The sequence below is a fragment of the Stegodyphus dumicola genome, chromosome 4, assembly GCF_044657685.1.
Source record: "Stegodyphus dumicola isolate Sdum_Otavi_A_Nest chromosome 4, ASM4465768v1".
In the NCBI taxonomy this organism is placed as follows: domain Eukaryota; kingdom Metazoa; phylum Arthropoda; class Arachnida; order Araneae; family Eresidae; genus Stegodyphus; species Stegodyphus dumicola.
The window spans coordinates 51757469-51785061 of NC_140771.1; the positions used below are offsets into that span (position 1 = coordinate 51757469).

The following is a 27593-nucleotide window of genomic DNA, read 5'->3' on the forward strand; positions in this document are numbered from 1 at the left end:
AGAAAAAAACTGATCCTCGTCACTTTCCAGACAAACCCTGTATATGTGAAATTTTAGTATTTTTTTGTATAATGTAACGTGAAAATCTCCAGAAACATAGTTTTGGTAGAAAAATAACAATACAGGGGCAAGTCTATTTAACATTGAGTAAATGGCTATCTCGCTAAATTAGGGAGATAGCACCATGCTGGGAATGCTTTTGGTGACTAACTTTTGTTGCCAAATTTGGCAGGAAACCGCCAAAAGTAAAAAAAACTTGGCAACATTTGGATCTGGTCTCTGTACGACTGTAAAAGGTATTGTAATTGAATAAGTGTAATTAATCACTAATGTGGTTTGGCATCGTTCATTATAATCGGATGACGCGACAAGCTGTGAGAGGAAATCTTTTACTTTTCCGATGACGAAGGCAGACGATTCCACCGTTAAGACGATGACGCGATTCAAAGATGTTTGCTTATAAAATATGATTCCTTCTCTTCGTTTGTAAATAATCTCATCTATTTCCTTCTACGTATGTAATTACTTTGTAGTTTGTAGCAACTATTCATGTTTCATTAAATATTCAAGTTTTACATAAATCGGACTAGTTTATTAGCCCCTAGACAGCCACATCGGAAGTAAGTTTACGAACATCATATTTCTAGACAGTAAGTACCGATTCTACAGATTTGGGCGGTCGGGCCGCGATGAGCCTAGGAAGACGCATGATGAATATTACAAAATAAGAGAAGTAAGTTTTGTTTCGATTATTTCCACATTGTTACTTCTAAGAATAGTGTTCTATGATACTGTGAATTAAGATGACTACCTTAAATTCTATTCCTAGAATTTTAAATTCTTTAAAGACTGGGCCTACTAAGTCAAACTTTTACATCAAATTGTGTTTGAAACTTTGGGTGATCGAAAAAATAGAGCTAGATTGCGTAACTTTTGTGGTTTTCCATCTGATTTTAATATTGAAGAAACAAAACAAAAATTACTTAAAACTTTTACTGCAAATGATTTTATTTCTGTGTGTAATTTGTTATATCTTAATTATGACTCAAATCTTGATAAAAACTGTGATTTAATATTGAATAGTCTTAATATTGAATAAGTGATTTTAAGCTTTTAAAATCCGAAAGTGATGACGATGATGAGTTATCTGAAAACGAAAGTGTTTATGATTCTGATAAAAATGATGATATTAATTCTGTTCTGTCAGAATCACCTCCCATAAATAACTCAGTGAATGAAAACATTATAATGCCTAGCAATATTTCCTTACATTTTCGTGATATTTTAGAAACTGTTTCTGAATTTAATGGCACTGATACATATCCAGTAGAATCCTTCATTGGTGATTTAGAAGAATCTTTTAAATTATTTAAGTTATCGGAATTACAGAAAATTGTGTTTGCTAAAAAATTGCTTACTGGTTCTGCTAAAGTATTTATTAGGTCTTTGAAAGGTATAATATCATGGAAAAAATTAAAAGAAAATCTTTTATCTGAATTTGGTTCTAAAATAAACAGTGCACAACTTCATAATTTGTTACAGAAACGACACTTAAAACCTGGTGAATAACTTTCCGGATATTTAATTGCCATGCGTGAAATAGCCAGTCGCGGTTCTGTTGATGATTCATCAATTCTTGATTATGTAATCCGAAACGTCAACGAAATCAATGGGATGCCAGATCAGAGTAGTAACAAAATTGTTTTGTACGGGTGTAAAACTATTCCTGAATTCAAAGAGAAATTAAAAATTTATGAGAAAATTCGCGTTCCAGATACGAAAAATAAGGGTTATTCAAGTACTATCACACAAAATAAAACATGCGCTGTACCTAGTAAGATTAAAGAGCCAAGGTGTTATAATTGTGGAAGTTTTGGCCATAAGGCAAATTTTTGTAACAATAAGAGTAAAGGATTTAAGTGTTTTAAATGTGATTTGTTTGGACACAAAGCCGTAGATTGTTCGAAAACATCATCTGAAAATATCCAAGATGCCAAAGCTGTTACTCCAATAACTCAGACTTGTCAGAAAGAAATGCATAAAATTGTTAATTTGGGTAATTTGCAAATTGATGCTTTAATAGATACTGGTAGTCAGGTAACGTTAATCCGAGAAGATATACATAAGAAGATAGGTTCTCCTGAACTTAAGTTGGCAGATCTACAGTTAACGGGGTTTGGTAATGGGAAAATTAAGCCTATAGGAAGATTTGAAGGTGAATTCGAAATTGATGGTTCTTCATTTCGATCAAATATTTGTGTTATCGCAGAAAATGAAATGTTTTTACAAGCGATCATTGGTACTGATATTATAAGGCAAGGGGAATTAACTGTAAATAAAAAAGGAGTCGAAATTGGAAAATTGCAACCTGAAAACTATTTGATGTGCATTCGTGATATTTATAATGACGAGGAAATTGATTTAAGCCATATCAAAGACGGAGTACATAGAAATGAAATACTACACTTAGTAAGGAATTGTGAGCCGAATAAAATAAAAACATCTGGCCTGAAGATGTGAATAGTGCTGACAGATCAACTTCCGGTTAATTGCTCGCCGCGACGCTTTCCCCCAGCTGAGCAGCGTGAAATTGATAAACAGATTTCGGAGTGGTTGGAGAAACAAATCATTAAACAAAGCTGTTCTGATTATGCAAGTAATATAGTGCTAAGTAGAAAAAAATGTGGCTCATGCGTGGATTATCGGCGCCTGAATAAAAAAATAATTCGCGATCGCTTTCCTCTGCCATTAATTGATGATATTATTGATAAATTACAAGCAGCAGTAGTATTTACGACACTAGATTTAAAGAACGGATTTTTTCATTTTGAAGTGGACGAAGAAAGTAGAAAATACACATCTTTCGTGACACAAAACAGACAGTATGAATTTCTGAGGGTCCCGTTCGGTCTTGCCAACAGCCCAAGTGTTTTTTTTCCACAGATACATCTGCGATATATTTCGTGATCTTTTAAAGGACAATATTGTTGTAATCTATATGGACGACATCATTATTCCTTCCGAAAATGAAGCTCAGGGAACTCAAAAATTGAAACGTGTATTACAGACTGCATCGGAATATGGACTAGAACTAAACATTAAGAAATGTCAATTTTTGAAGCGCGAAATCGAATTTTTAGGACACAAAATTAAAGATGGGAAATTATATCCTTCTTCTTCTAAAACGAAAGCAGTAATTAACTTTCCAGAACCTAAATGTGTAAAAGATGTTCAAGGTTATTTAGGTTTATTTGGTTACTTCAGAAAATTTATACCTAATTATTCATTAATTGCAAAACCACTTAGTGATTTACTGAAGAAAGATTCTAAATTTAAATTTGAAACTAAAGAACTTTATGCTTTTAACGAATTGAAACGCATATTGACATCAGAACCTGTTTTATGTATTTATAATCCGAAAGCAGAAACCGAAATACACACTGATGCTAGTGCTGACGGTTATGGTGCGGTTCTGTTACAGAAATCCTTAATTGATAATCAGATGCATCCGGTTTATTATATGAGTAGGAAAACGACAGACATGGAATGTAAATATTCGAGCTACAAATTAGAGGTTAAAGCAGTAGTAGAAGCTCTTAAAAAATTCAGGGTGTACATATTAGGCATACCATTTAAAATCATGACAGATTGTAATGCATTCAAACAAACTATGAGCAAGAAAGACATTTGTACAGTCAAAAGTCGTTAATCCGGACTCGTCGGGACTTCGGCGATTCCGGATTATCGATTTTTCCAGATTATAGATCATCAGTTTAAATCTCGTAAGATGGCATGCAGAAATTCTAAAATTAAAAATATGAAACCGTAATTTATGAAATAAAGAACAGTTATGATCTAAAGCGTATCAAAATTTGCAAAAAGAAAAAGCTTAATATTTATTTGTTTACTTAAATAAACATTTCTTTCAATGTAAGTTGTTTAAGTTTTGCTTCGTTTCATGTGATAATACTTTCTCTTTAATTCTATTAAACAGACATAATTTCTTGTTCAGTTACAAAGTTCCGCTGTTCAAGTCCTATAATTGCTGTGTCAAGAACACCGACTAATTTGTCAATCGAAATTTTTTCGTTTTCAATAACCTCTGTCACTTTTCTTCGCTATCGGAAGCGAATTATAATGACGAGGAACTTGTTTTAAATCATATCAAAGGCGGAGCATATCAAGATGAAATACTACATTTGGTAAGGAATTATAAGCCAAATAAAATAAAAACATCTGATCTTCAATTATAAGCCAAATAAAATAAAAACATCTGCGCTGAAGATAAGGATAGTGTTGACAGATCAACTTTCAATTCATTACGTGCCCGCCGGCGCGTTCCCCCCGCCGAGCAGCGTGAAATTGATAAACAGATTTCGAATTTCAAAACATACTTTCGCTTTAGATCCTTTACATATTAACAAATATATATCGGAAATTCTATTTGATATAATCGAAAGTTTAAGCTTACTTTTGTAAAATTGCTCTTACAGTCTGCAAAAAATAATAAGCCGGATCCAATTCGAAAATTAAGGAACAACGCAATCATCAACATTAACTGAAATAGATAATTAGATAATTTTAGCTTATACCTCCATTATACATAAAACGCGCACGCGAAAACGTATTCTGAACTTGCGCACACTCATATGTGCAGTCGTAAAAGGTCTTACGCGCACGCGTAAACGCCTATGAGCATGTGTCAACGCGGCGCATGCGCAGAAAGTTTTTAGTTTTGAGGTCCGGATTATAGATCATTCCGAATTATGGGTGTCCGAATTAACAACTTTTGACTGTACTAAAATATCTAGATGGGCATTAATGTTACAAGATTATGATTACACAATCGAACACAGATCTGGCACCCGTATGGGATATGTGGATGCTCTTAGTCGAAATCCTGTATGTATGGTAATTCAAGATGGTATAACATTTAAAATAATTCAAGCTCAAGAAACTGACGAAAATATAAAAGTTATAAAAGAAGTTTTGAAGTCTAAGCCATATGAAGATTATTGTTTTCAGAATGACGTGCTTTACACAATGGTGAATGGAATTGAAGCACTAGTAGTACCTGAGATTATGCAAATTGAAGTAATTAAAGACGCACATGAACGAGGTCATTTTTCTGCCAAACGTACTGAAGAACATGTGAGACAACATTTTTATATCCCTAAATTGAAAGAGAAAATTGAAAAATGTATCGCAAATTGTATTACCTGTATACTGGCCAACCGGAAATCTGGAAAGAAGGAAGGATTTTTACATCCTTTGCCTAAAGAAGATATTCCTCTAAACACTTACCACATAGACCATTTAGGACCTTTGGAGAGTTCTAACAAGAATTATAAATACATTTTCGCGGTTATTGATTCGTTTACAAAATTTGTTTGGTTACATCCAACTAAAACCACCTCTAGTAAAGAAGTAATAGCTAAACTTGAAATTCAAAAATCATTATTTGGAAATCCCTGCAATATAGTAGCTGACAGAGGTACTACATTTACTTCTCAAGAATTTGTTGATTATTGTACTAAGGAAAATATTCATCTATCCTTAATCACAACAGGATTACCAAGAGCCAATGGACAAGTAGAGCGGTTGAATTCCACTACCATATCAGTCATTTCTAAGTTGGCTATAGATGACCCTACGAAATGGTACAAACATGTAAATGATGTCCAGCAAATAATTAATTCGACTTTTCAGAGGAGTATCAATTCAACACCTTTCGAGCTCTTTAGTTTGGTACGAAGATAAAGACGAATAAAGACAGGAAGATTAAAGAACTAATAGAAGCTGAAATTCAGAGGGACTTTATCGAGTCTAGAGAAAATCTACGTAAAGAGGCGAAAGAGCAGATTCGGAAGATCCAGGAAGAGAATCGAAAGACTTACAATCGAAGTCGAAAACTCCCTCGTAAATACAAGATCAATGATATGGTAGCTATTAAACGCACTCAACTAGGGCCAGGTATAAAGCTAAAATCCAAGTTTTTAGGTCCATACAAAATCACCAAGGTGAAACCTAATGACACATACGACGTGGAGAAGGTTGGTTTTACCGAAGGACCTTTCAAGACTAGTACCTGTGCTGAATACCTGAAACCATGGACAGACGATCTTTGATAATGAAATACCAATTTTGATGATTCCTGATTATAAACTTTTTCCCAGGTTGACAAATTTCTCCCGATTTGACTAATGGACTTGGACTATTATTTTAAAGACGTGAACTAATTTAAGAAGACTGAAGATGATAGCTAAGGATGAAATGTATGAAGAAATACGGCTTAAAGAAGATGATTTTGAGAAGACGCATTCGAATGACGGATCTTGAAGATATCTAAGACGCATTCAGAAGACGTATTCAGATGATGTTTAAGAAGACGTAAATACGAAGATGGATTGTTCCAGACAACATCAAAGGAAGACGTGTTTGTAAAATACATGTATTCAGATAGACTGTTAAAGATGAATGAACACTGAAAAAGCATTTAAGAAGAGCTAACGCCGTTATTTCTGAGGATGTTAAGATGATGAGAAAAGATGGCTGAAATAAACCATTTAAGACGACTTTTCCATCAATAGTAACTAAAAATCTTTTTTTTTTTTTAAATTTAATTTTTATATCCCTAGATGTAGACAGTGGTGCTACGAGAATACGAGGCTGCATTCCATCAGGATGGACGAGCAGTTGTGGGTTGGCATCGTTCATTATAATCGGCCATTATTAGCCCCTAGACAGCCACATCAGAAGTAAGTTTACGAACATCATATTCCTAGACAGTAAGTACCGATTCTACAATATGCAACTTCATAAACATATCTGACCTTAGACGTAACTTTAATCGTATATGCCTTTCAGTAATTTCGAGAAATGGAATTACTAGAGATTTCTCAGATGTAACTTAAATCATAAGTGCCTTCCAATAATTGTGAGAAATGGATTACTATATTTCTCAGCGGCAGAGTGCAAACTATATAAAACCAGGGAAAGCATCTGCTCTCAGTTCTTGTTTAGCTCAGGATGGTTCGGAGTATTGAAATATTTCATGTTAGTTTTGCTCTTTAGATGTGCTATGCACCGAGTTGCATTTAACATTCTTAGTAGTTTAAAGTGTAACTACTGATTGTACTCTGTAATATTCTGATCAGCTGTACAACTATTTTTGTAAAATGTTCCAGAACTGTGGAGTTTTTTTTTTTTTTTTTTTTTAGTAAAATAAATTTTATCAAGCTATCATCTGTGCTGTGTGCATTCAATCTCTTACGATTTCATACACAAGAATTTCCGGTGTCAGGAGCGGAGTTGAATGCCACTGACAAGAGCTCTAGAGAAGCAACTGAGATAGCTGTTGACTGTATTTGCTACATTCCATGAAAAGGTGGAAGAGATTCCATTAAAAGAGAAATGAAAGCAGGTCAAGAAAAGATGGAAGGAGCCGTTAACGAAGAAATGAAGTCTGGGCAAGAATCTGTTAAAGATGAGAGGAAAGCAGGTCAAGAGAAAATGAAAAGAGAAATTACTGCTACAGTAGAAAACAAATTTGTGGCTATGAAAGGCAGAACGTACGCAAATAAAGATATATTTGAAGAACTTCAAGAAAGAATTTCCACTGTTGAACAACAAATCGACCACAGAGTTTCTGCTGCTGTTGCCAAGGAAGCTGACAGTTTAAAATGTCTATAACAGCTGGCCACAATAAACAACACAGCCAAACAGCAGAACATGCTCTGTTTGATGTAACTTGGATACCAGTTTGAATATTACCTTTCTACACTACTTTGCATTACACAAAATATTGCAAAACTGAAATATTGTTCTGGCAGGAAATGGAAATGAGGGAAGATTAAAAAAAAAAAAAAAAAAGATAAGTAGCTGAACAAAACTGGTTAGTTTGAAACTAAATCATTAACTTGAAGAAATTTACTTAAATGAAATAACTAAAGTGCAATCGCAGAAAAAGACAAATTTATGTGATAACACTTTTTTTGTCAGATTTAACTGGATGATTAACTTTGGCAGTGAATTATCACAGATAATAAACGAAAACTATCTTCAGTAATTTGAATTCCTAGCCTCATATATTTCTGTGACTGTGCATGTGATGCAGCAAATACAAGGCAAAATAATTTAATTAAAGAAAATTATACTAAAACTCTTGAAGAACTACAAGTGTACACTTGTTTTAAATGGATCATTGATAATTAACAATATATGCTGCAAATTGTCAGATTCATGTGATAAACAGGATCTCTAGTTAATCAAATGTGGATAATGCCCTTCAACATACAATTAACATTCTGATCACTCTCATTCTGTGCCAAAAAGGTGTTGTTATATTTGACAAAATCAAAATTATTGTGTGACTTGGTCAACAGTTTCATCAGTGTACCAATTACAATCTTTCAATGCAGTACTTTTCTGTGGACTTTAATAATGCCATCTAAACAAAGTATGTACATTTCATAAATTTATCTCAATTAAAATTCCCACTCTGACTGTGTATGTGTCTAATACCTTGTATGCAACAAAGTGAAGAATATTTTTGGCAATAATATTAATATCTGTAATTATACTAAGTAAGAAAACTTCTGTTATTACAATCTTTAAAATTATTATTTCTATCAATTACAATATAGAAAAACCCATATATCTCTAGAATATAATAAATTATACATGATCATATAAAAATTCAGTTATTTAAAAACAGTAAAATTTATACCTGTTGAGCAAGTTCTCGAGTTGGAGCTAATATCAAACCAATGGGGCCATCTCCAGGTTCTAGATCTTTCTGTAAAAAAAGTAAAAATATAGACAGAAGGGCAAATAGCAGGCAGTCAAAGAGAAAGCAGATAGATAACAGAAATCAATCTTCTGGAACAGTTTTAATAGCAAAAATTTTTTTATTTGTTTACATCAGGAATTTAGAATCAAAGATGTGGTAAAAAGTAATTTTATTCTACTGCAATCAACACTTTTGATGACCCTGAATCCCGATTTTTTAATGCCAAGTAGTAAAATAACTATCATCGATCAATTTCAAATGCTTATAAGCTTTATTTAAAGATCTAATTAAATCAATTCTGATAAAAAATATTTGATTTTCACCATATTTTGATCAATTTTAAACATATAAATTGGTATTTTTCTCTTATGCACCTACTATGCTTTTGGCAGGCTTTATAATTGTAAATAACTTATAAGAATAGTTTGGAGATGGCAACATTTAGGCTTTGGCAAATATTTGATTTTCATTTGGTGCTTATTTAAGCACAGTCCTCCTTTATGGATAAGATCTTTATCTACAAACAATATAATTGTTGCTTGTTCAGTATTCAATAAATCTTAAATTTTCAAATCCATTGTGGTAAAATAAAAAATAAAAAAAAAAAAAAAAAAAGAAATCTAAAAGAAATAGATTGTGTGAGAAAAGTGAATTGAGCAATGGTTTGGTCTGCAGAGGGCACTATCATTGGATCTGGGTGCCAAAAATCATGGCAGATGTATAACAGAAAAGTGATTATGAAGTTTTATTTTTATAGCATTTACATTTAGTACTTAACAACTGTGACCCCTTATCCAGATGAAATGAACAACTCCTACAGATTAAATTATCATGAAACCTCAGTTCCTGGAGAGAAAGTCATTATAATACAAAGATGGCTATGCTTCAGTCTGGTAGGATAAATCAAAAAATCTGATTTCTACACCACATGACTTCCTTGTAGGAATATTAAATTATACGCAATTTTTCTTGCATTATGTTTACACTTATTGGATTTAATTAAATCTACTTCACTGACAGCGTATAAACCACAATAGAATAAATGCATTCTTTAAAATTCACTCTATTTGTTTACCATAGCGACACTCTGGTGCTAGGTTCACTTAACAGTATTATATTTCGTTCATATTATAACTCAGAATGCACAAAATTTATATCATTTAAAGAGTTATCTAATCCTTGCCACATGTTCTATTCAAATACTATAATAAAGCTAGAACGATGTATAAAAAAAATTAAGCAAACAAAACGAAAAAGAAACAGTTTTTCACAGACGATTGAGTATTTCTCATTCAATTAATTCAGTTCTCATTTCGCGACAAGGCAAAAATACATAAAAACTCAAAATATCTGTATTAAAAATTAAATTACTAATATTTAAAAATTAAATTATAAAAATTAAGTAAATCTTAAACACTTATTTCCTCGAAAAAATTCCAGAAAGGTTTAAGCATGATTTAATTCGCAATAATAAATGAAGGCGTTATCTTTGTTGTTGCGAAGCTATGTTTTTCTAGATTGGCAACAAATCCACTACTCTGCTGTTTCAAATGTAAACAAGCAATGGCTGCCATCAAAAAAATTATTAGGCTTAGCGGCACTTAAACAACTTTAAAATTGTTGATAATTCTAAAAATATTGCATACAGATTTACTAAAGGCATAAAAACCTTAACCGGAAGATAAGAACAACATAATTCAATCATTTTTAAAGCAAAAAATATACAATTTACAAACATATAAGAGTAAAGAAACTGAGATCACTGAGCCGGGTAACAGAGTGGATACATATATAAATATATTTATATACGTTTGGCACGGCCGATTGCAACCAAAATATGAGGTGCACATCTACATGTTATAGTATATACAAAATTTCAACGTTCTGAGGCTACTCGTTTTTGAGTTACGCGAGATACGTACATACGTTCGTACAGACGCCACGTAAAATTCTCTTCAGAATTCATTTTAAAGCAGTTTTATAATTTTTTTTTTTTTTTTTTTTTTTTTTTTTTGGAGGAAATAGTCTTTTATTCTGTCCTTACGTACAGATATCATGAAAAAATATCGTTAAATTGCATTCGAAAGCAGTCAAAATGAATATTTTTGTTGAAATATGCTGCCTGAAACTTTTCGCGATTACAATACTTCCTTTTTACTTCGTACAAGGAAGTAAAAAGGAGGTGGTAATGATACAATGCCCTTCCAATATGGATGGCATCAATCTGGATGCTCGAGTATCAACGGCCAGAAAAGGAACGAGACAACGAGAAAAATCCAGACAGCAAAACCACTTAGATGGACCCATTCTAGAGCATTGAAAAAGGCTGAACTACAAAGCTGCACAAAGATTACTGCAAGGTGAGGGTAAAAATAAAAATCCTCATAAAAAAAAAAAAAAACTGAATTTAGTGCTTAACATCAGAAGTTGCCAGTTAGTATAAAAAAATGGATACACTACTATCTGATATGAATATGCAAAGCTCACTAGCAAGCAAAAGTCTTTTATAAGAGTTGTCCCTCGGGTCACCCACTTCTTATAATATGTTAAAGCCAATCTCATCTCACTTGAGCCTGTCAGCAACCTGAATGAGTTGTCAAGAAAAACAAATGTGCTGGTCTGCTGATATATCACACCATACATATGTAATATACAAAGCATACTCACACATACATTGGTTGCTATGTGTATTGCCTATGTAATGACAATACGCATAGCAACCAATGTATGTACTAAGAGGTACCTTACATGTACAATACATAAAGCATTCATAGCCTCAGGCTATAAATGCTTTTGTTACAACTGAGTGCTTTAGAAACAGGTAGGAACAGTTGTATGATGTTTCTGTTGACATAGACCGATATCATCACTATTTACAAACTGCCATGTGACTTCTGGTGTACACTGGGTGAAAAAAAGGGGGGCAATTCCATATCACCCGTTCTACTGGGTTGATCAATGAAATTCAACTTCATTTTTCATGTCTCGAAAGCACGACTTAGGATACTTATTAGATTTATATACAACAATGTTCTAAAACAGGTATTTTGACACAAAATCAGACTTTTTCTGAAATGACATGCCAATTTTTTCCGTATTTTGATTACAACTCAAATTATGCCAAACTGCCAAGTTTCGTAAAAATCGCACGAGTAGTTTTTAAAAAATTAGCTCTCAAAATTTTAGCTCCTCAATGTTAACAACTGAATTTGATACATATGTATTGATATCTTTTTTTATTAAACTTACTTAATTTCCTTTTTCCAGAATTCGAAATTTAGGCTTAATCCAAATATAATTCGCACATTTTTTATGATTTATTTTTTAAATTTGTATTTTTAGATGTTTTTTTATAAATTTTTCGAAAAAATGTTGAATCATAACCTATAAGATTTTTACCATCATCTTACAGTAGATGTATTTCTAAGCATACCTGCAAAAAATTAGAGTTTTTTAATTCAAAGTTTCCTAAGAAATACATAAATTTACATTTTGGCACGTTTTGAAATTTGGTGTACTTATTACAAGCAATAATAACGAAAATGTGATTTAAGCACTTTGTTAAAAATTATTTGAAGGAATGAAAAATGACTATTTTCCGCTCGTCTATAATGAAACAAGTAATATAAAAAAAAAAAAAAATTCCTACCTCGGTCAACAAAGAAAAATTTTATTTTAGTTACGTTTTACTAACATTAATAATATTTTTCATTTCTAGTTTCTGAAGCTGATTGTGAATCTTTAGTTCCAATAAACAGGAATAAATAAGTAGAAATTGACTTTAATATGTGAAAAAACTGTATTAACATCAAGTGTCATCCACTAGTTTAAGTCAATCCACTAGTCAAGTTTAAAAAAATGTATTTGTACTTTAGTGGATGAATAAAAAGCATTTTATTAACAACTGAAAATTTGAACAAGATATATGGATAGTGTGAGCTAATAGTAGGAATTTTAAAAAGAAAAGGAAAATATGTTACTATAAATTAAGAAGATCGCCAAGTAAATTATTCTTGGCGAAAACTGAAAAAAATATACGTCAAGATAAATTTCTGAATTTCTCCGTAAATTTCGCATGAAATTTTACAAAATTTAATATTTAGGCATAATGAGTCATGGAATTGAAATATGGAAAAAAAATGGCATGTGATTTCAAAAAATGTCCAATTTTGTGTCAAAATACCTATTTTAGAATGACGCTATATATATTTCTAATAAATATTTTAATTCGCGCTTTCGAGACATGAAAAATGCAATTTCAACTCCATCAACTGGCCCAGTAGAATGGCAGATATAAAACTGTCCCATTTTTCATTTTGCGATTTTGTGTTGATTCACTACAAAAGGCGAATCACTCTTCAAACTGTTGCCACAAAGTATTATTGTCTTGTGTTATATTTAAAGAAATTAAATAATGAAAAATCTGCATAAATGTAGGTAAATTTCTCGCTTTGTGATAAAACAACAGTACATAGAGCCATCGAATTTTCAATGATGTAATCCTCCTACAAATATGGGCATGTGGAAGCCCAAATTTGGAATTTGTTTTATTATTGATTTCCTATTTTTTAGAACTTTAACGAATTTTTGTTTAACAAACTCAAGAATTTCAAAGCGAGCAATGGCAATGTTGTACAGAAAAAATACTTTTATCTCCAACGTGTGAGCCTCTGTATCGGAAATTCTAAAGATTTGCTCATTTTAAAACTATTTTGCAATATTGCTGTTGAACTGAATTTTATGTTTTAAGTGCAAAGAACATGATATTTAATAAATAAATGTAACACACAAAATGTTTAAAAAAAAGCCTCTTTGGACGTAATTTAAAATCTGAAACATTTAAGTTTTTTTTTTTTTTTTTTTTCTTTTTTCTTTTTTGTGTGTGTGTTTGTGCAGTGTACATCATGAGGTGTAGAGGAATCAGACATAACACATGATACAGCATTTCTTTTTCAAATAACTCTGATACCTTCCGTGATAATCCCGTACAATGATGAAAGTATACTACTTGCTTGACAGGAAGAAACATTCCACAGAAAAGCATCATACTAAGCACAGCCCCAAATTTCATTGACCTTAATCTTATACAGCATCTCTGGGAATTGCTGCATTATGGAATGTATCATAAAAATACCAGCACATTTATGCAGGACATTCATAGTTTGTCAAAAGAAAACCTTTCACTGCAAAGTTGTGGGTAGCCAACAAAAGAACAACCTCCTATTATGAATGCATCCTGCCTATGAGGTGTTATAGAATATTTACAACCATAGATATTTTTTCTGGTAGAAACTTTTCCCGGACAAAAACTGGAGAAAAAAAAATTAATTACATCAATATATTTGTATTTATTTATTTCATTTATAAGGCTTTATAAGTCAATTATAGAATATTATATCAGCACATAAGCATACATATTACAAATGCATTAATATAAAATAATTTTTGCTTGATTCTAGGAGGAAACAAGTGCCTCTTATGGAGTCTTATTCTACAGACAATCTAACATCAACAATCTTATTCTGGCCTTTCAAGATATATAGGATCACACTTCCTTAGATGTATATCAGCATCTGGGAGAACCCATGATATGATAATGTTACAGCTGTTTTCTGGATTAATGAAATACTAAGTACTTTATCACATTTCAATTAACACTGAGCATACTTTTTAACGGCATTTAGTGAAACACTTGTGCTTTCACTAAATATTGGTATTATAGTATTTAATCTATATTATTAAATTTAATCATGCTTATTGGTATTTAATTTTTTTATTGACATGAGTATGCCACTAACACATAGTTATTCTAATTTAATTCAAATTATGTTAATAGATAAGAAATAAGTTATCATAAGGCACATAGAGGTTATGGAGATTTCCCATGCAGAATTTTCTAAAGAAAATAAACATCTTTTTCACTATGCTAGAATAAAATGTCACCCTGTAATCAACAGATTGAAGGCATATTTTAATGGTTCTCGCTGCTTGAAATTAAACATAAGACAAAGTTTAGAAATTTTAATGATCTGATTGTATGCGAGCAGTAAGTATGCCTCTAAATTGTTAAAGTATACTATCATTGTTTTCATTAAAAAAGATGAAGAACTATTTCTAATATCAAAATAAGATTCTTGATTTACTCCATTCTTATCCAAGAACATAAACATTAATTAAAAAAAGTACAGAATGCTTTTTTTAACCATTTTTAAAATTTTATGAAAGCCATGCATCTTTAAAATTAATATATATTCTTACCTGATCCATTATGTGAACAAGTAATGGCCAAATAAATGCTGCTGTTTTTCCAGATCCAGTCTTTGCAATCCCAATTACATCCCTACCAGACAAAGCAGCTGGTATGCCCTGCATTATGCAAAGAAGTCAGTATCACAGTATTAATCAAAAGTATGAAAAAGAGAAAAATATATATTGTAAGTACAGAATTAAATAATTTGTACATATATTCCAACAACTCCTGTACACTTTAGTGTCATTATTGAAAAATCAACCAATGCCATCAATTAAATGTCTTGAAAATACAATTGTGAATTTAAATATACAATGCAAAGTCTGAAATCTGGACGTCCATTATCCGGAATAATCTAAAATCCGGACCTCAAAGCCACAAACGTTTTTTTTTCTTTTTTTTTTTTTTTTTTCTTTTTCTTTTTTTTTTTTTTTTTTTTTTTTTTTTTTTTTTTTTGTATGCTTTGCACATGCGCATTTCATTATTCCTTCCATAACAAAACGTGGAGATTTTCACTTAAAAATTCCAATTCTTAATTTCACTTAGGCACTAAATAAAATACATCGTTATGAAAAAAAAATCATGTAAGCATAAATTTGTGAGATTAATAATTTGGCTCCGTAGCTGAGTGTCTGCTTGGCATTACATCTCAAACCAAAACATTCACCTATTTTATATCCCTGGCGAATCATTATTTATTATATTTTGCTTTCATCACTGCATGTTTATCAATACATGACAGCTTCAGTAATAACTGATGCAGTGATGTCTAAACTTTTTATTTATATTAGTAATTGAATAACAAGAGTAAGGCAACCTTTTCTGCTAACATTATGCTTGGAGATGATTATAGATTTTTTTTAAACGCTCTAAGAAATGTTGATGAGGAAAAATTCAACAAACTTTCTTTTCATATGCTAAAAATAGATTTTGTTAATGAAACTCATAGGCCAAAAGATTACATTTAGTGCTATTTTAATTAAGAATAACTGATATGTTATTCACCATAAACCCAGAAGCCGTAGCAAAATTTAGGGAAGACACAATTTTTCGAATTTGGGAAAGCACTGAGTGGCAAAATTAAGGGATGAGAAGTTTTTTATAATTTAGAGGAGAAAGCACTGGGATTCAAAGTTTAGGCGCGGCGAAAATTTAGAACTTAGGAAGTCGCTTTGTAGCATAATTTAGAGACTGCACCAGGCGGTATCTAGCGCCGGCCCTAGATAAAGCGTTAAATATATGTGGAAGTTTATTTATTCAGGACTCAGATTAGTCTTAAGTATGTGCAAGAAATAAACATATGTACAGTAAATAACTAATGCAATTCAGGCTTAATTCAGTATGCAAAACGAGCAAGACAAAATTTAGCGGAACAACTTGGTTTTCATCGCAATCTTGTGATACATAGCCAATAATGTATGATGGATGCTATTAAGGTAGGCTTAAATTATCTTAACTGTTCGAAGGCATTTCAGTTAATGTAGCAGACTGTGCTGCTCTTTAATCTTCTAATTTGATACAGCATATTATTTTTTGAAGACTGCTATTATTACAGCAATTTTATAAAAATTAAGCTTGAACTTTTGATTATATCGAAAAGAGTTTCTAGTTCTGGAGCTGCCAAAGGATCTAAAAAGCGAAACCATGTTTCGATGTCCATTAAACAAAAAATGGATAAAGGCATATACGTCTCAAAATTATGCGAGGAGTATGGCATTGGAAAGTCAACTGTATATGACATAAGAAAAAGGAACTTTTTGAATTTTTTATCGCAGCTATTTAAACAACTTACATTGAAAGAAATGTTTAATAAAGCAAAAAAATAAATATTAACCACTTGTACTACGACTAAACTTCACGGTTGTGGTGCTGTGCGCTACAATATAACAAGCGGTAAAGTGTCTCATCTACTCATCTTTTAAGCGCAAGTGGTTAAGCTTTTGTTTTGTGAATTTTGATACCCTTTAGATCATAATTGTTCTTTATTTCATAAATTATGATTTCATATTTTTAATTGTCTAATTTCAGCATGCCATCTTACCCAATTTAAATTGATGGTCTATTATCCAGAAAAATCCCAAATCCGAAATTGTGACATCCGGATTTCGGATTCTGTACTGTATTTCATAAAACAGTAATTATGTATTATCCTGTTGAGTGTGAAAATTAGGTAGAGCTGAATCATGGAAAATGGAGGAGATCTCACAAAAACTGCACCAATCGTACTAGCGATATTTTCAGATAACTGATGTCTATTTAACTTGCTTCGTTTTTGCACTTCAGGAAAAGGCTTTTCTTAATTTTTACTGTTTTTCTATCCCTCCCCCCAATTTTAATGGAAGCTCGTTTAGATTGCTATGAGTACAAACACCCCGCAGGTAAATTGTTCCAGTCCATTACAGTTTTGTTGGCTATCTGCAGCTGGCCATCTTTCATCCATTAATATATAAGGTGTGGCTATTAATTTCCAGGACTGCTCTAATAACATCAGAACAGATGATGTGAGAAGCGTAACCTTTTAATATGTTTCAAAGTAATCCTCAGCTGCCATAATACACATCTGTGCTCGGCTGTATAAATTGTGGAAACAGTTTTTAAAGTCCTCTTTCGGAAGGCTCTTCAATGTCGACGCTACATTCTTCTTGATGTCAACATCTACAAAGCATGTTCCTTTGATCACAGTTTCGAGTTTGGGAAACAAAAAGAAGTCTGTGAGGGCCAAGTCAGGAGAGTATGGCGGATGGTGCAGTTCCACGACCTCATGCTCGGCCAAAAACCTCTTCACTGACAACGCAATGTGGGGCGGACATTGTCATGCAACGTGACGTCGACAGTGAGGAGCCTTCCGAAAGAGGACTTTAAAAGTTGTTTCCGCAACTTATACAGCCGGGCACAGAAATGTATTACGGCAGATGGGGATAACTTCGAAACATATTAAAAGGTTACGTTTTTGACATCATCTGTTCTGGTGTTATTAGAGCAGTCCTGGAAATTAATAGCCACACCTTGTATACATTTTTATGGATTCCCATAACTTTTAAAATAATCTTACCTCATACTGTTCTGTAAAAGGCAGGCCACAATATGTAATCATCTTTTTTTTTTTTTTTTTTTCCCCTAAATGCAAGGAAAAATACAGCAATAACAACTAATTCTTGTTCATAAAAAAAAAAAAAAAGTGACTTAGCAAGAACCAATCAGGATGTTATTAGTGTGTTGTTATATCATGCTTATTCATTGTTGGTGAAAACTTACACTGCTTGGCGAGAGTTTCATGACTGACGGAATAATATGTAAAGTACCTGTAAATCTCTTCTTGGTACCTGTTTGCATATATGTACTAAATAGACATCTTATTAACACACACAAATAAACCAAAAATTCAAACAAAAATTGTGGAGCTATCTCTTGAGAAGATAAAGATTGTAAGAACACACCAAGCCTATGGAAATTTAATTTTTATTTAATGCAATTTATCAACAGAAAGGTATTATAAAATTTCTAAAAAAATTTTTCGAGATGTATGTCTTTAGAATTTTTGCTACTTATGTATTATCCGTCGACCAAGAAACTGTCGCCAAGCATAATTTAGTGTCAGTTAGAGATAAGTGTAACATAACAACACACTCATAACATCTGTGCTTTGTAACCCTAATTCATTCTTGATAAGCCACATCTTGTTTTTATGAACAAGGATATAAATCAACTATTATTGATAGATTTTTTCTTGCATTTTGATTTAAAAAAGTATTAAAATTTCTGAGCTGCTTTAACAGAAAAGCAGGTACTGGATTTGCACCCATAGCATTTTAAACCTAGCTTCCAGTCAAATCAGAGGGTCTAACAATACAGCAGAATCTGATGAAAGTCTTTTTATGAGATTAGCAATGAAAGACAACTTCTCAAGCTAAATTTTGTCTTGCTTCATTTGTGCAAAGAAACAGTTAATCCTGAATTGTATTAGTTTAGTTATTTATTATACTTATGACTTGCCCATGTTTAAGGATTATCAGAGTTCTGAATAAATAAATTCCCCCATATACTTAAGCCTTGAGGTCCGGCGCTAGATATCTTACCACCTGATGCAATCTCTGTGGGTCCTAAATTCTGCGACTCAATGTTGCTATACGAGCCCTGGCGCTGGTTCTGGGTTTATGTGAATAACAAATTAGTTATCCTTAATTAAAATAGCCCTAAATGTAATCTTTGGGTCTATGGGTATCATGAACAAAATCTATTTTTATCGTATGGAAAGAAATTTTTAGTAAATTTTTCCTCGTCAACACTTTTTAGCGCATTTAACTTAAATCTGTAATCATAGCCAAGCGTAATGTCAACATAAAAGATTATTCAATTACTAACATAAAAATTGTTTAGACTTCGCTACATGAGTCATTACTCAAGTTGTCATGTTAAGATAAACATGCGGTGATGAAGGCAAAGTATATTAAATAATGATTTGCCAGGTTGGTGTCAGATCATTCATGTATCTATGTGAAATGTTTCGTTTTGAGAAGTGTGCCAAGCAGACACACAGCAACACAGCCAAATTACTGATCATACAAATTTACGCTAAAATGATTGTTTCTTCAATAACAAGGTATTTTATTTAGTGCCGAAGTGAAATTAAGAATCAGAACTCTCCAGATGTTTTATTATGCGCGGAGGAGAGAATCAAACATGCATGCTTAAAGCCTAAGAGAAAAAACGTTGTTGGTGGTTTTGAGGTCCAGATAGATAATGTACGTCCGGATTTGGGACTTTTATACTGTACTTTCCCCCCCCAAGCTTATAATGAGATACAATTTTTCCTTCATTTACGACCTTCTGTTGTTTAAGTTCTATTATTGCCATGTTAAGAATTCCCACTAAATGGACAAATGAATTACTTACATTCTTAATAATTTATCTATCACTTTCTTCACTATCAGTTGCAAATGTCTGGATTTAAAATCATAATACAGATTTCACCATCTGCTGATTCAAGCTCGAGACACTGTGATTACTATGACGATACAAGTCACCAGTTATATCACCTCCATTTAATATTAATTTGCATTTCTTCATGTATTCCATTAACTGAAAAACAACAGAGTTTAAAGCCATACAATTTTTATTTATTTTGTTTTGGTATAATTTCTCTATGAAAATTGTTTTCGCATTAAATGAATGATGACTGAGGCATTGTCATCAAAATGGAAGATTTCAATTATATTATATTAACATTTCTTCATATATGATAGTAATGAGAAAATTTTGCTTTTTACTTGTGATATTCGAAAACTTTTTAATTCAAGGGCTATCAACATTCTCATCATCTAACTTGTTATAAAATATGGCAAGCATTTTTAGAAATATCTATATAACTCTCTCACAACCTTTCAATTCTCTACTTAATACATTTTATATTGAAATATTTCAAGAATTTCTGGATAGTTTTACAGGTCTGAAAAGGCTACTTTATATCTGGACTGTACTTAAGCAAACTTCGGATGTTTACTGTCTGAATGACAGATGTACAAGTGTGAAAAATGAATGAAATGGAAATTTTGTGTTTTACTAGAACACTGGTTTGGTAAGATTATTAATAATAGCCAACACAAAATAATATGCTGCATTAAATAAGAAAGTTAAGAAACAGCACAATCCATAATGCTAGCTGAGCTTCTTTCTTTCCTGCTACACACACACAAAAGTATAAGCAATATTCAACTTCAAACAAACATGGATCTTCAGGCTTCATTTATTGTGCACAGAGCTAAATGAGAGCAATAAATGCTATCCTTCCATCACTCAATGAACAAAATTAAAATTGTGCTGCTCTAGCATGCCGGTGTTTAAAGGCGAAACAATATGCCAGATGACTGAATACCAATGTGAATTACGTTCCTTGGCAAAGGAAATCTCAGCTAATTAAAGGAAAATATCAATTATGACACTCTTGCCGTTTTCTCGTATGTCATATTCTCCATTCTTATTTCGCTGTGTATATAAAAAAAAAAAAATTTAAAGGAAGCATAGAAAGTCTGGATCCTTCCCATTATTGGACATCCAGATTTTGGACTTTGTACTATAAAACAGCTTTAAATATTACTGGCAAATTCTCATACATTTGAAATAGGTAAATAATAATGTATATGTTACTTGCAATGTATGAAACGCAACCTCAAGAGCTGCATGTCACTTTTTTTCTCGGGTATATTTTTCATCTTGTGAAATTAAAGTGTTAAATAAGGTCATTGCTGTGTTCTATCAATGGAGTTTGCTTCAACTGCAAAACAAGTATCATAGTCCTGTATTGTTTGTTTTAATAATTTATTATTATTAAACCTTACCATGAACAGTTAAAATATATAAATACAGAACTTTTAATTATAATTTATCAAATACATATACAATTTCAATTTTTTTCATTAACATGAACACCCAAAGTTAAATTCAGATATGAAAATTGTCATTAAAAATATACCTGAGCTTGTATTGGAGTAGGTTGGGTATATTCAGACTTCCTTATGGCTTTCATCAGTTTTTCATCAAAACCAAAATGAGCAAAACTTGTGACTAATTTTGGTGGTAGAGCACCAGATACTTTGATTCCCATTTTATTTCGAAGTTGCTCCACTTCTTCTGGTGATAACTTCAAAATTTCTTCATGCTCTTCATAAAAATTTTTTTCAAAGTCATGGTATTCAATCTCTGAATGATCAATTTGAGGCAAAGGATCTATGTACTATTGAACAAGAATGAGGTTATTTTATGCTGTTAAAATGCTTAAAAACAAGACAAAAACTAAAAATTGTTTTCAATAAAAGTATCTTACCTTTGATTTAGCAGGTGCTATAGGATTGCCATCCTCATCATATTCCAACTCTCCTTCACTTTCTTCCTTCTCCTGACCAGCTGTAGGGTTTTCTTCCATATATCGATAATATGATTCTTCATCATCTTCATTTTCAATGTCATCCCGTATACCTCTGAATGAACAAAATTAAAATATATTAATATTACTATTATTACAGTTATTCCTGGAATTTGAAATTATAATTATCTAGACAAGACAACAGAAATTCTACACATCCAGAATAAATTATACTACCTATTATACTCTGATAAAAACTAAATTTCAGACATCAAAATGAAAAAAAAAAAAAAATTCTTTACATGCATCAGAAAATTTTCAGAATAGTTATTAGAGACTCATTTTTTATTTAAGGCATCAATGTGAATTGACTTTTCTGTAATATTTTATAGTGTCTATATTTATAGTGAATGTTTATATATAACATTATGTAAAATTTTCCTTAGTCTAATAATGGTATGTAAGAGAGTATGATGTTGATTGAATTTTTCATGTTCTTTCATATATTTTTTATTTAATAACTGCACAATTCTTTAAATATGTTAAATTTAAAATTTCTGTTTTAATGTTCTTTATGTTTTTAAATCTAATTCTGCTACATTGCAAAAGCTTAAAACCAGATGCAGCAACATTTTAAACTTTGGAAAGTTCATTTTACAAAAGTCAAGTTACTACTAAAAAGTATATTTTTTTGCAGTGCACAAATCATCTAATAGGCATATATTTAAAAGACAGTTTCATATCAATGTTTTATTGAAATGTTAAGTGTTAAAAGTTAAAATTTAAGTTCAATTAAATAAATAAAAATATACTCTAAATAGTATAATTCTTAAGACACAATAACACGCCGAATAAATACTAATCCAGAAGTCAAACAAGAAAAATCAGCGTTATATTTACAAAATTTTCACAGGACTAGTTTTGATGGTTTTACTGAACCACCATCCTCAGCTGCAAAACTGCAAATGAACAAGTTAGGAAATAATGTTTAGATAAGATAAAAAAGCCTGGACAAGAATAAGCAAGTGGCGCCATCTGTTGGTGAAACCAGAACTAAAGCATAATTTCTTTAAAGGCCGAAGGCAAATTTGAATTGGAATTAGGATTGTTAACTAGAACAGAAAGATTTTTACGAATGTGAAATGCCTCTAGAAAATCCAGTTCTCCAATGGAAGATGTTTTTTGAATAATTTTGGCAGCAGAAAAATTGAAAGTGTGGTTTTTGGACCAACAATGTTGAGCAACAGAAGACTTCTGTGTTTCCTTTTTTCTAACATATGCCTCATGTTCCTTGATGCGAAATTTTAAGGCTCTCTTAGTTTGGCCAATGTAAATTAAACAACACTGGCAAGGAATCCTACAAATACCACAGGAATTCATATCCGGAATGGGGTCTTTGAGTATGGAACTCGGAATTTTATTGATGGGAGAATAAACAACTCGAAAGTTAAATTTCTGCAAATTATGTGCAACTTTATAGTTAATTGATGAAAACAGGGTTCATAAACATTTCTGCACACGGAAATTAAGTACTTTTAAGGACCATTAATGGGAAAAATTAAGGACCTATGAGCAAATGGGAACTGAATAAATTCAATTAAAAATATTATTCTATGCCTGAATTTCACTTTTGTAATACCATTCTAAAAATAAAATAGATCCCTAAGTAAACCACATTATTACTAAACATGAATTAATTAACATAATTATTAATAAGTTTGAGAATAAAATAAACTTCATGCAATTTATTAAGTAGCATTAAATATTTTACACTTAATAATAGTTGTGCATATTTGAAAGAAGATAAGTGATATTTACGTTTTACTAATAGTTAGCTTTATGCTGATTTTTTTTATCTCATTTTGTCACATATTTGTCAGTCTAGAGGTTTAGTAAATATCAGGTATTAGATTTTACACCAAACGGAATAGATTAAAATGAGAAGTAAGATCATAATCAGCATGATTCATAACAAAATACTGAATGTTGTCACTGCTGCTGATTGCCTAGAGAGAGAGACATATTGATTTGAACAGTCCTGAAAGGCCTGATGAAGGCATGGTTGGCAAGTGTTGAAATTTAGTCAGGCTCTGTTTGATGCACTTAGTGTCATAGCTTTGTGTAAAATTCCAGGGGTTGCAACCCAGTACTTTCAGGTTCCTAGTAAGCCATTAAAGCAACCAGAGGTGATAAGTTGTTTTGTATTAATTTAAGTCTCACTAGATGCAAAGTATAAGTTTTACTTGAATTTCTACATTTTTGTGTTTTATCTTGTGACCACAGTGAGTATTAATGAAAGGCAATAACTCGCCTTAATATGTAGAAATAATTTTTAAGGGTAAGCAGTTAGTTATAAATAATTAAATTAGGTAAATAGGTAACCTTAGTCATTATGCATTTACATGGCCACTATTAAATTTTATTTTTAAACAATATTTGTTAAAAAAGCCCTATTAAAATCAAAATCTAATAAAATTGCACAGTTTAAAATACATGTAATTTATGACACTGATTCTTAAACGATATTAGATTAATTACACATTAAAAGCTACAAAAAATTAATGTTTTGTAACAAAAACACTCAACAATACGTTTACCTGTCATTTTAATTTGAAGCCTTCCCAAATATTTTGGACACTTTATATTAAGCATCTTCTCTAACAATGAGAGATTTGTCTCAATATGCAAACCAATGCTCTCGCTAGTTCTGCGGGCTTATCTCCCAACTTATCAACCTCTCCACAAAGTACCTATGAGGGTTTAATTGATCTGGTAAAAGTTAAATAGTCCCAAGCCCCAGACAGACATGAAGCAAATTATCGCTATGTCTGAAAGTAATTACAATATCAGGCAAAGGTTTAAAAAGAATCTCTTATTTAAAAAGAACTTAGAACATAAAGGCATGTTCTGATGGTAACAAAATCAATTACATCTCACGGTGATGTAATTAAATAAGAGCAGTCAAATTCAAAATCAAAATGTGGACTAGTGGTCAAAGATTATACAATTCAATTTAAATTTAATCTGGCTCAGTAACTCTATCATTTGAGGAAATAGACATGGGAAATTATAGTAAAGACTGAAATCATAAACAGTTGGGTAATTAACATAATAATAACTGCACATATCTTTGAAGAATAATTTTCTTTATGTTTTCAGTTTCTTTCTTCAACACGTTTCCTTTTCATTTTAGAATTTGGGGATTTAATTAAGGATTTCTCTTATTCTAAAAAACACTAAATGCATTTAGAATATATAGAAAAAGTGGTTAATTTTATTTCTTTAGTAATATGAATATTCAGAAAAAATATGAAATATATATGGTAAAGGCCGGTTACAGAGCTGGTGTGGCAGAATGTTTAGAATTTAGTGACACACGGAACAACAAAATCTAGAAATGGGAAAACTCTTAGAATTTAGAGCAGACATTGGAAGCAGAATTTAAAAAGGCACTAGACAGCAGAATTAAGGATCCACAGAGATTGCTTTTTATATATTTAGAAAGACAGTGTCTTATTATATCTTTATTACATTTCATAATAAGTTTGAGATTTAAATTACAATAATTATGTTTGTTTGTAAATTTGATACCACAGTAATATTTTTGCATTTAAAAATGATAATTTATTATTCAATTTTTTAAATTTTGTTACATCAATAAGTAATACTAAATTCAAAAGTAGAAAATGAATTCTATTTGTGGAAAATCCCTAGTGCCCACTCTGTGTATGATGCATTAAGACATATTAGATGAATCTTTTAAATTGTAAGTTTTCAATTTCTTTATTAATAAAAAAATCCCTTTCTATAATGCCTGCCCAAATGATAAGATGATTCAAGCATTTTTGATATTTTCCATGCTTATGTCTAGTGAAAAGTAGAGGAAATAAAGGGAAGATAAACATGTTAAGAAAAAGATTCTAGAATCAGGAGTAAAACATTCATGTTTTCATTGTTCTTCCAGACTTCCAAAAAATAAGAAATTTATCACAAACTTTTTGTAAAATACATCCATTACGTGTTGATACTATGGAGATATTTTTCATTTTGTCACATATTTCTCGAATCTTCTAGAATCGTGGGTCTATAAATCTTGCTTTCAAATAATTCTAAACTTTCCCATCTGCAATGTCTAAAATCCTACAGAAAAATTATCCCTGCCAATTCTGTAACAGCAAAAAGCCAGAAATATTTTGGAAAAAAAAGGGGGGAGGGGAAAAGTGTAAAATTAATTTTATAGAGAAAATTGATGCATATTTTGAGAATTTTGAATATTCCGAGACAATTACACGGGGGAAAACTCTTACTATGACAAAATTAAAAGACATTTTTAATTAATTACATAGCTAATTTTGCTTTTGCTAAAAGCTGTTTCGTAAATTAGGCTTTAATTTTTAATTCTTGTGTATTTTTCAGATTTAAAAATTGTTTAATAAGTTGCCAAAATGAAACTTATATGACAGCAAAAAATAAAAATGTTTTATTTTAATGTTATTTTTAAATATAATTTCAATATGTTACTATTATTTTAATGAAATTTATCAATCTTATGATGTTTTAAAAAAAAAAATCGACGACAAATTTTCAGATCTCAGAATCTTAAGAGCTGTTTCGCAAATTGTGCTTTATAGCATTATACCTTGTTTATTTTTCAGATTCAAAATATTGTATAATAAGTTGCCAAAATGAAACTTTATAATTTGACAGCGAAAAATAAAAATGTTTTATTTTAATGTTATTTTTTTAATTTAATTTCAATATATTACTATTATTTTAATGAAATTAATCAATTTTGCAATGTTTTAAAAAAAAATCGTCGAAATTCCCAGATCTCGAAATTAAAAATTTTCTATAGAAACTGATCTTAAAATTGCCAAAATGTTGATAAGTCGCCAAATTTAGAACCGTTTAATAAAAGAATTCACATCCCCAAAAGCGAAAAGTTGTTTAAGTGCTCTTTATTAGAAAAAATGAATTTTGAAATGTTTATGTTTCACTTCTTGCTTAGAAACTCAAGTATCCCATTATTTATATTAGAAACAAATTAAAACCCATGAGCCCATTCAAAAGATAACCATATATGTCAGTGAATCACCAAAAAAATATTCCTCCAAAATACTAATTCACACTCAAAATGGCAATCGTAATAACAGACAGAAATTTCAGATGATTAAAATTAAGGACCTTCTGCTGATTTTGGCCAAAATTAAGGATTTTTAAGAACCAAAAATCAATTCCAAAAAGTCTAAGGACTTTTAAGGACTCTTAACGACCGTACGAACCCTGTATTTTATGTAAAAGTATACTGTCTGACAACAGATAACTTTTATTCATCATCTGAAATAGCAGATGTCCTGATTAGTTGCTGCGCTGATATGTATGGAACATTAAAAACTTCAGAGAAAGGAAATTCCTAAAGCACTGTTGACAGCAAATTTTCAAAAAAGGCAAATGGTCGCTTACCAGAGAGGAAAAGTGTGCATTATGAAATGGATGGACAAAAAAGCCGTGTCTCTCATATCTACAGTACATAATCCAGAAATGGTTCAAGTACCCACGTACAAGAATGATAAAAAACAAAAACTGAGGGTAGTTATGGAGTACAACAACACAATGAGTGATGTAGATTGAATAGACGAGAACCTATATACTTAACCTATGTTAAAAAATGGGGGGGAAGAAATACAACAAAA

At 31.2% G+C, this 27593-nt stretch overlaps 1 protein-coding gene across 2 annotated transcripts in view; it reads right to left on the reverse strand.

Moving 5' to 3' along the window:
* The window catches only part of LOC118200513 (ATP-dependent RNA helicase DDX42), a 137170-nt gene that overhangs the window by 66664 nt on the left and 42913 nt on the right, over window positions 1-27593 (reverse strand). For both annotated transcript variants that reach the window (XM_085814842.1, XM_085814843.1), the window contains exons 5-8: window positions 21862-22015; window positions 21511-21771; window positions 15050-15157; window positions 8729-8797 (exon numbers count right to left, since the gene is read on the reverse strand). In XM_085814842.1, the coding sequence (XP_085670968.1) occupies window positions 8729-8797; window positions 15050-15157; window positions 21511-21771; window positions 21862-22015 (592 nt within the window). The remainder of the gene's footprint in view (window positions 1-8728; window positions 8798-15049; window positions 15158-21510; window positions 21772-21861; window positions 22016-27593) is intronic.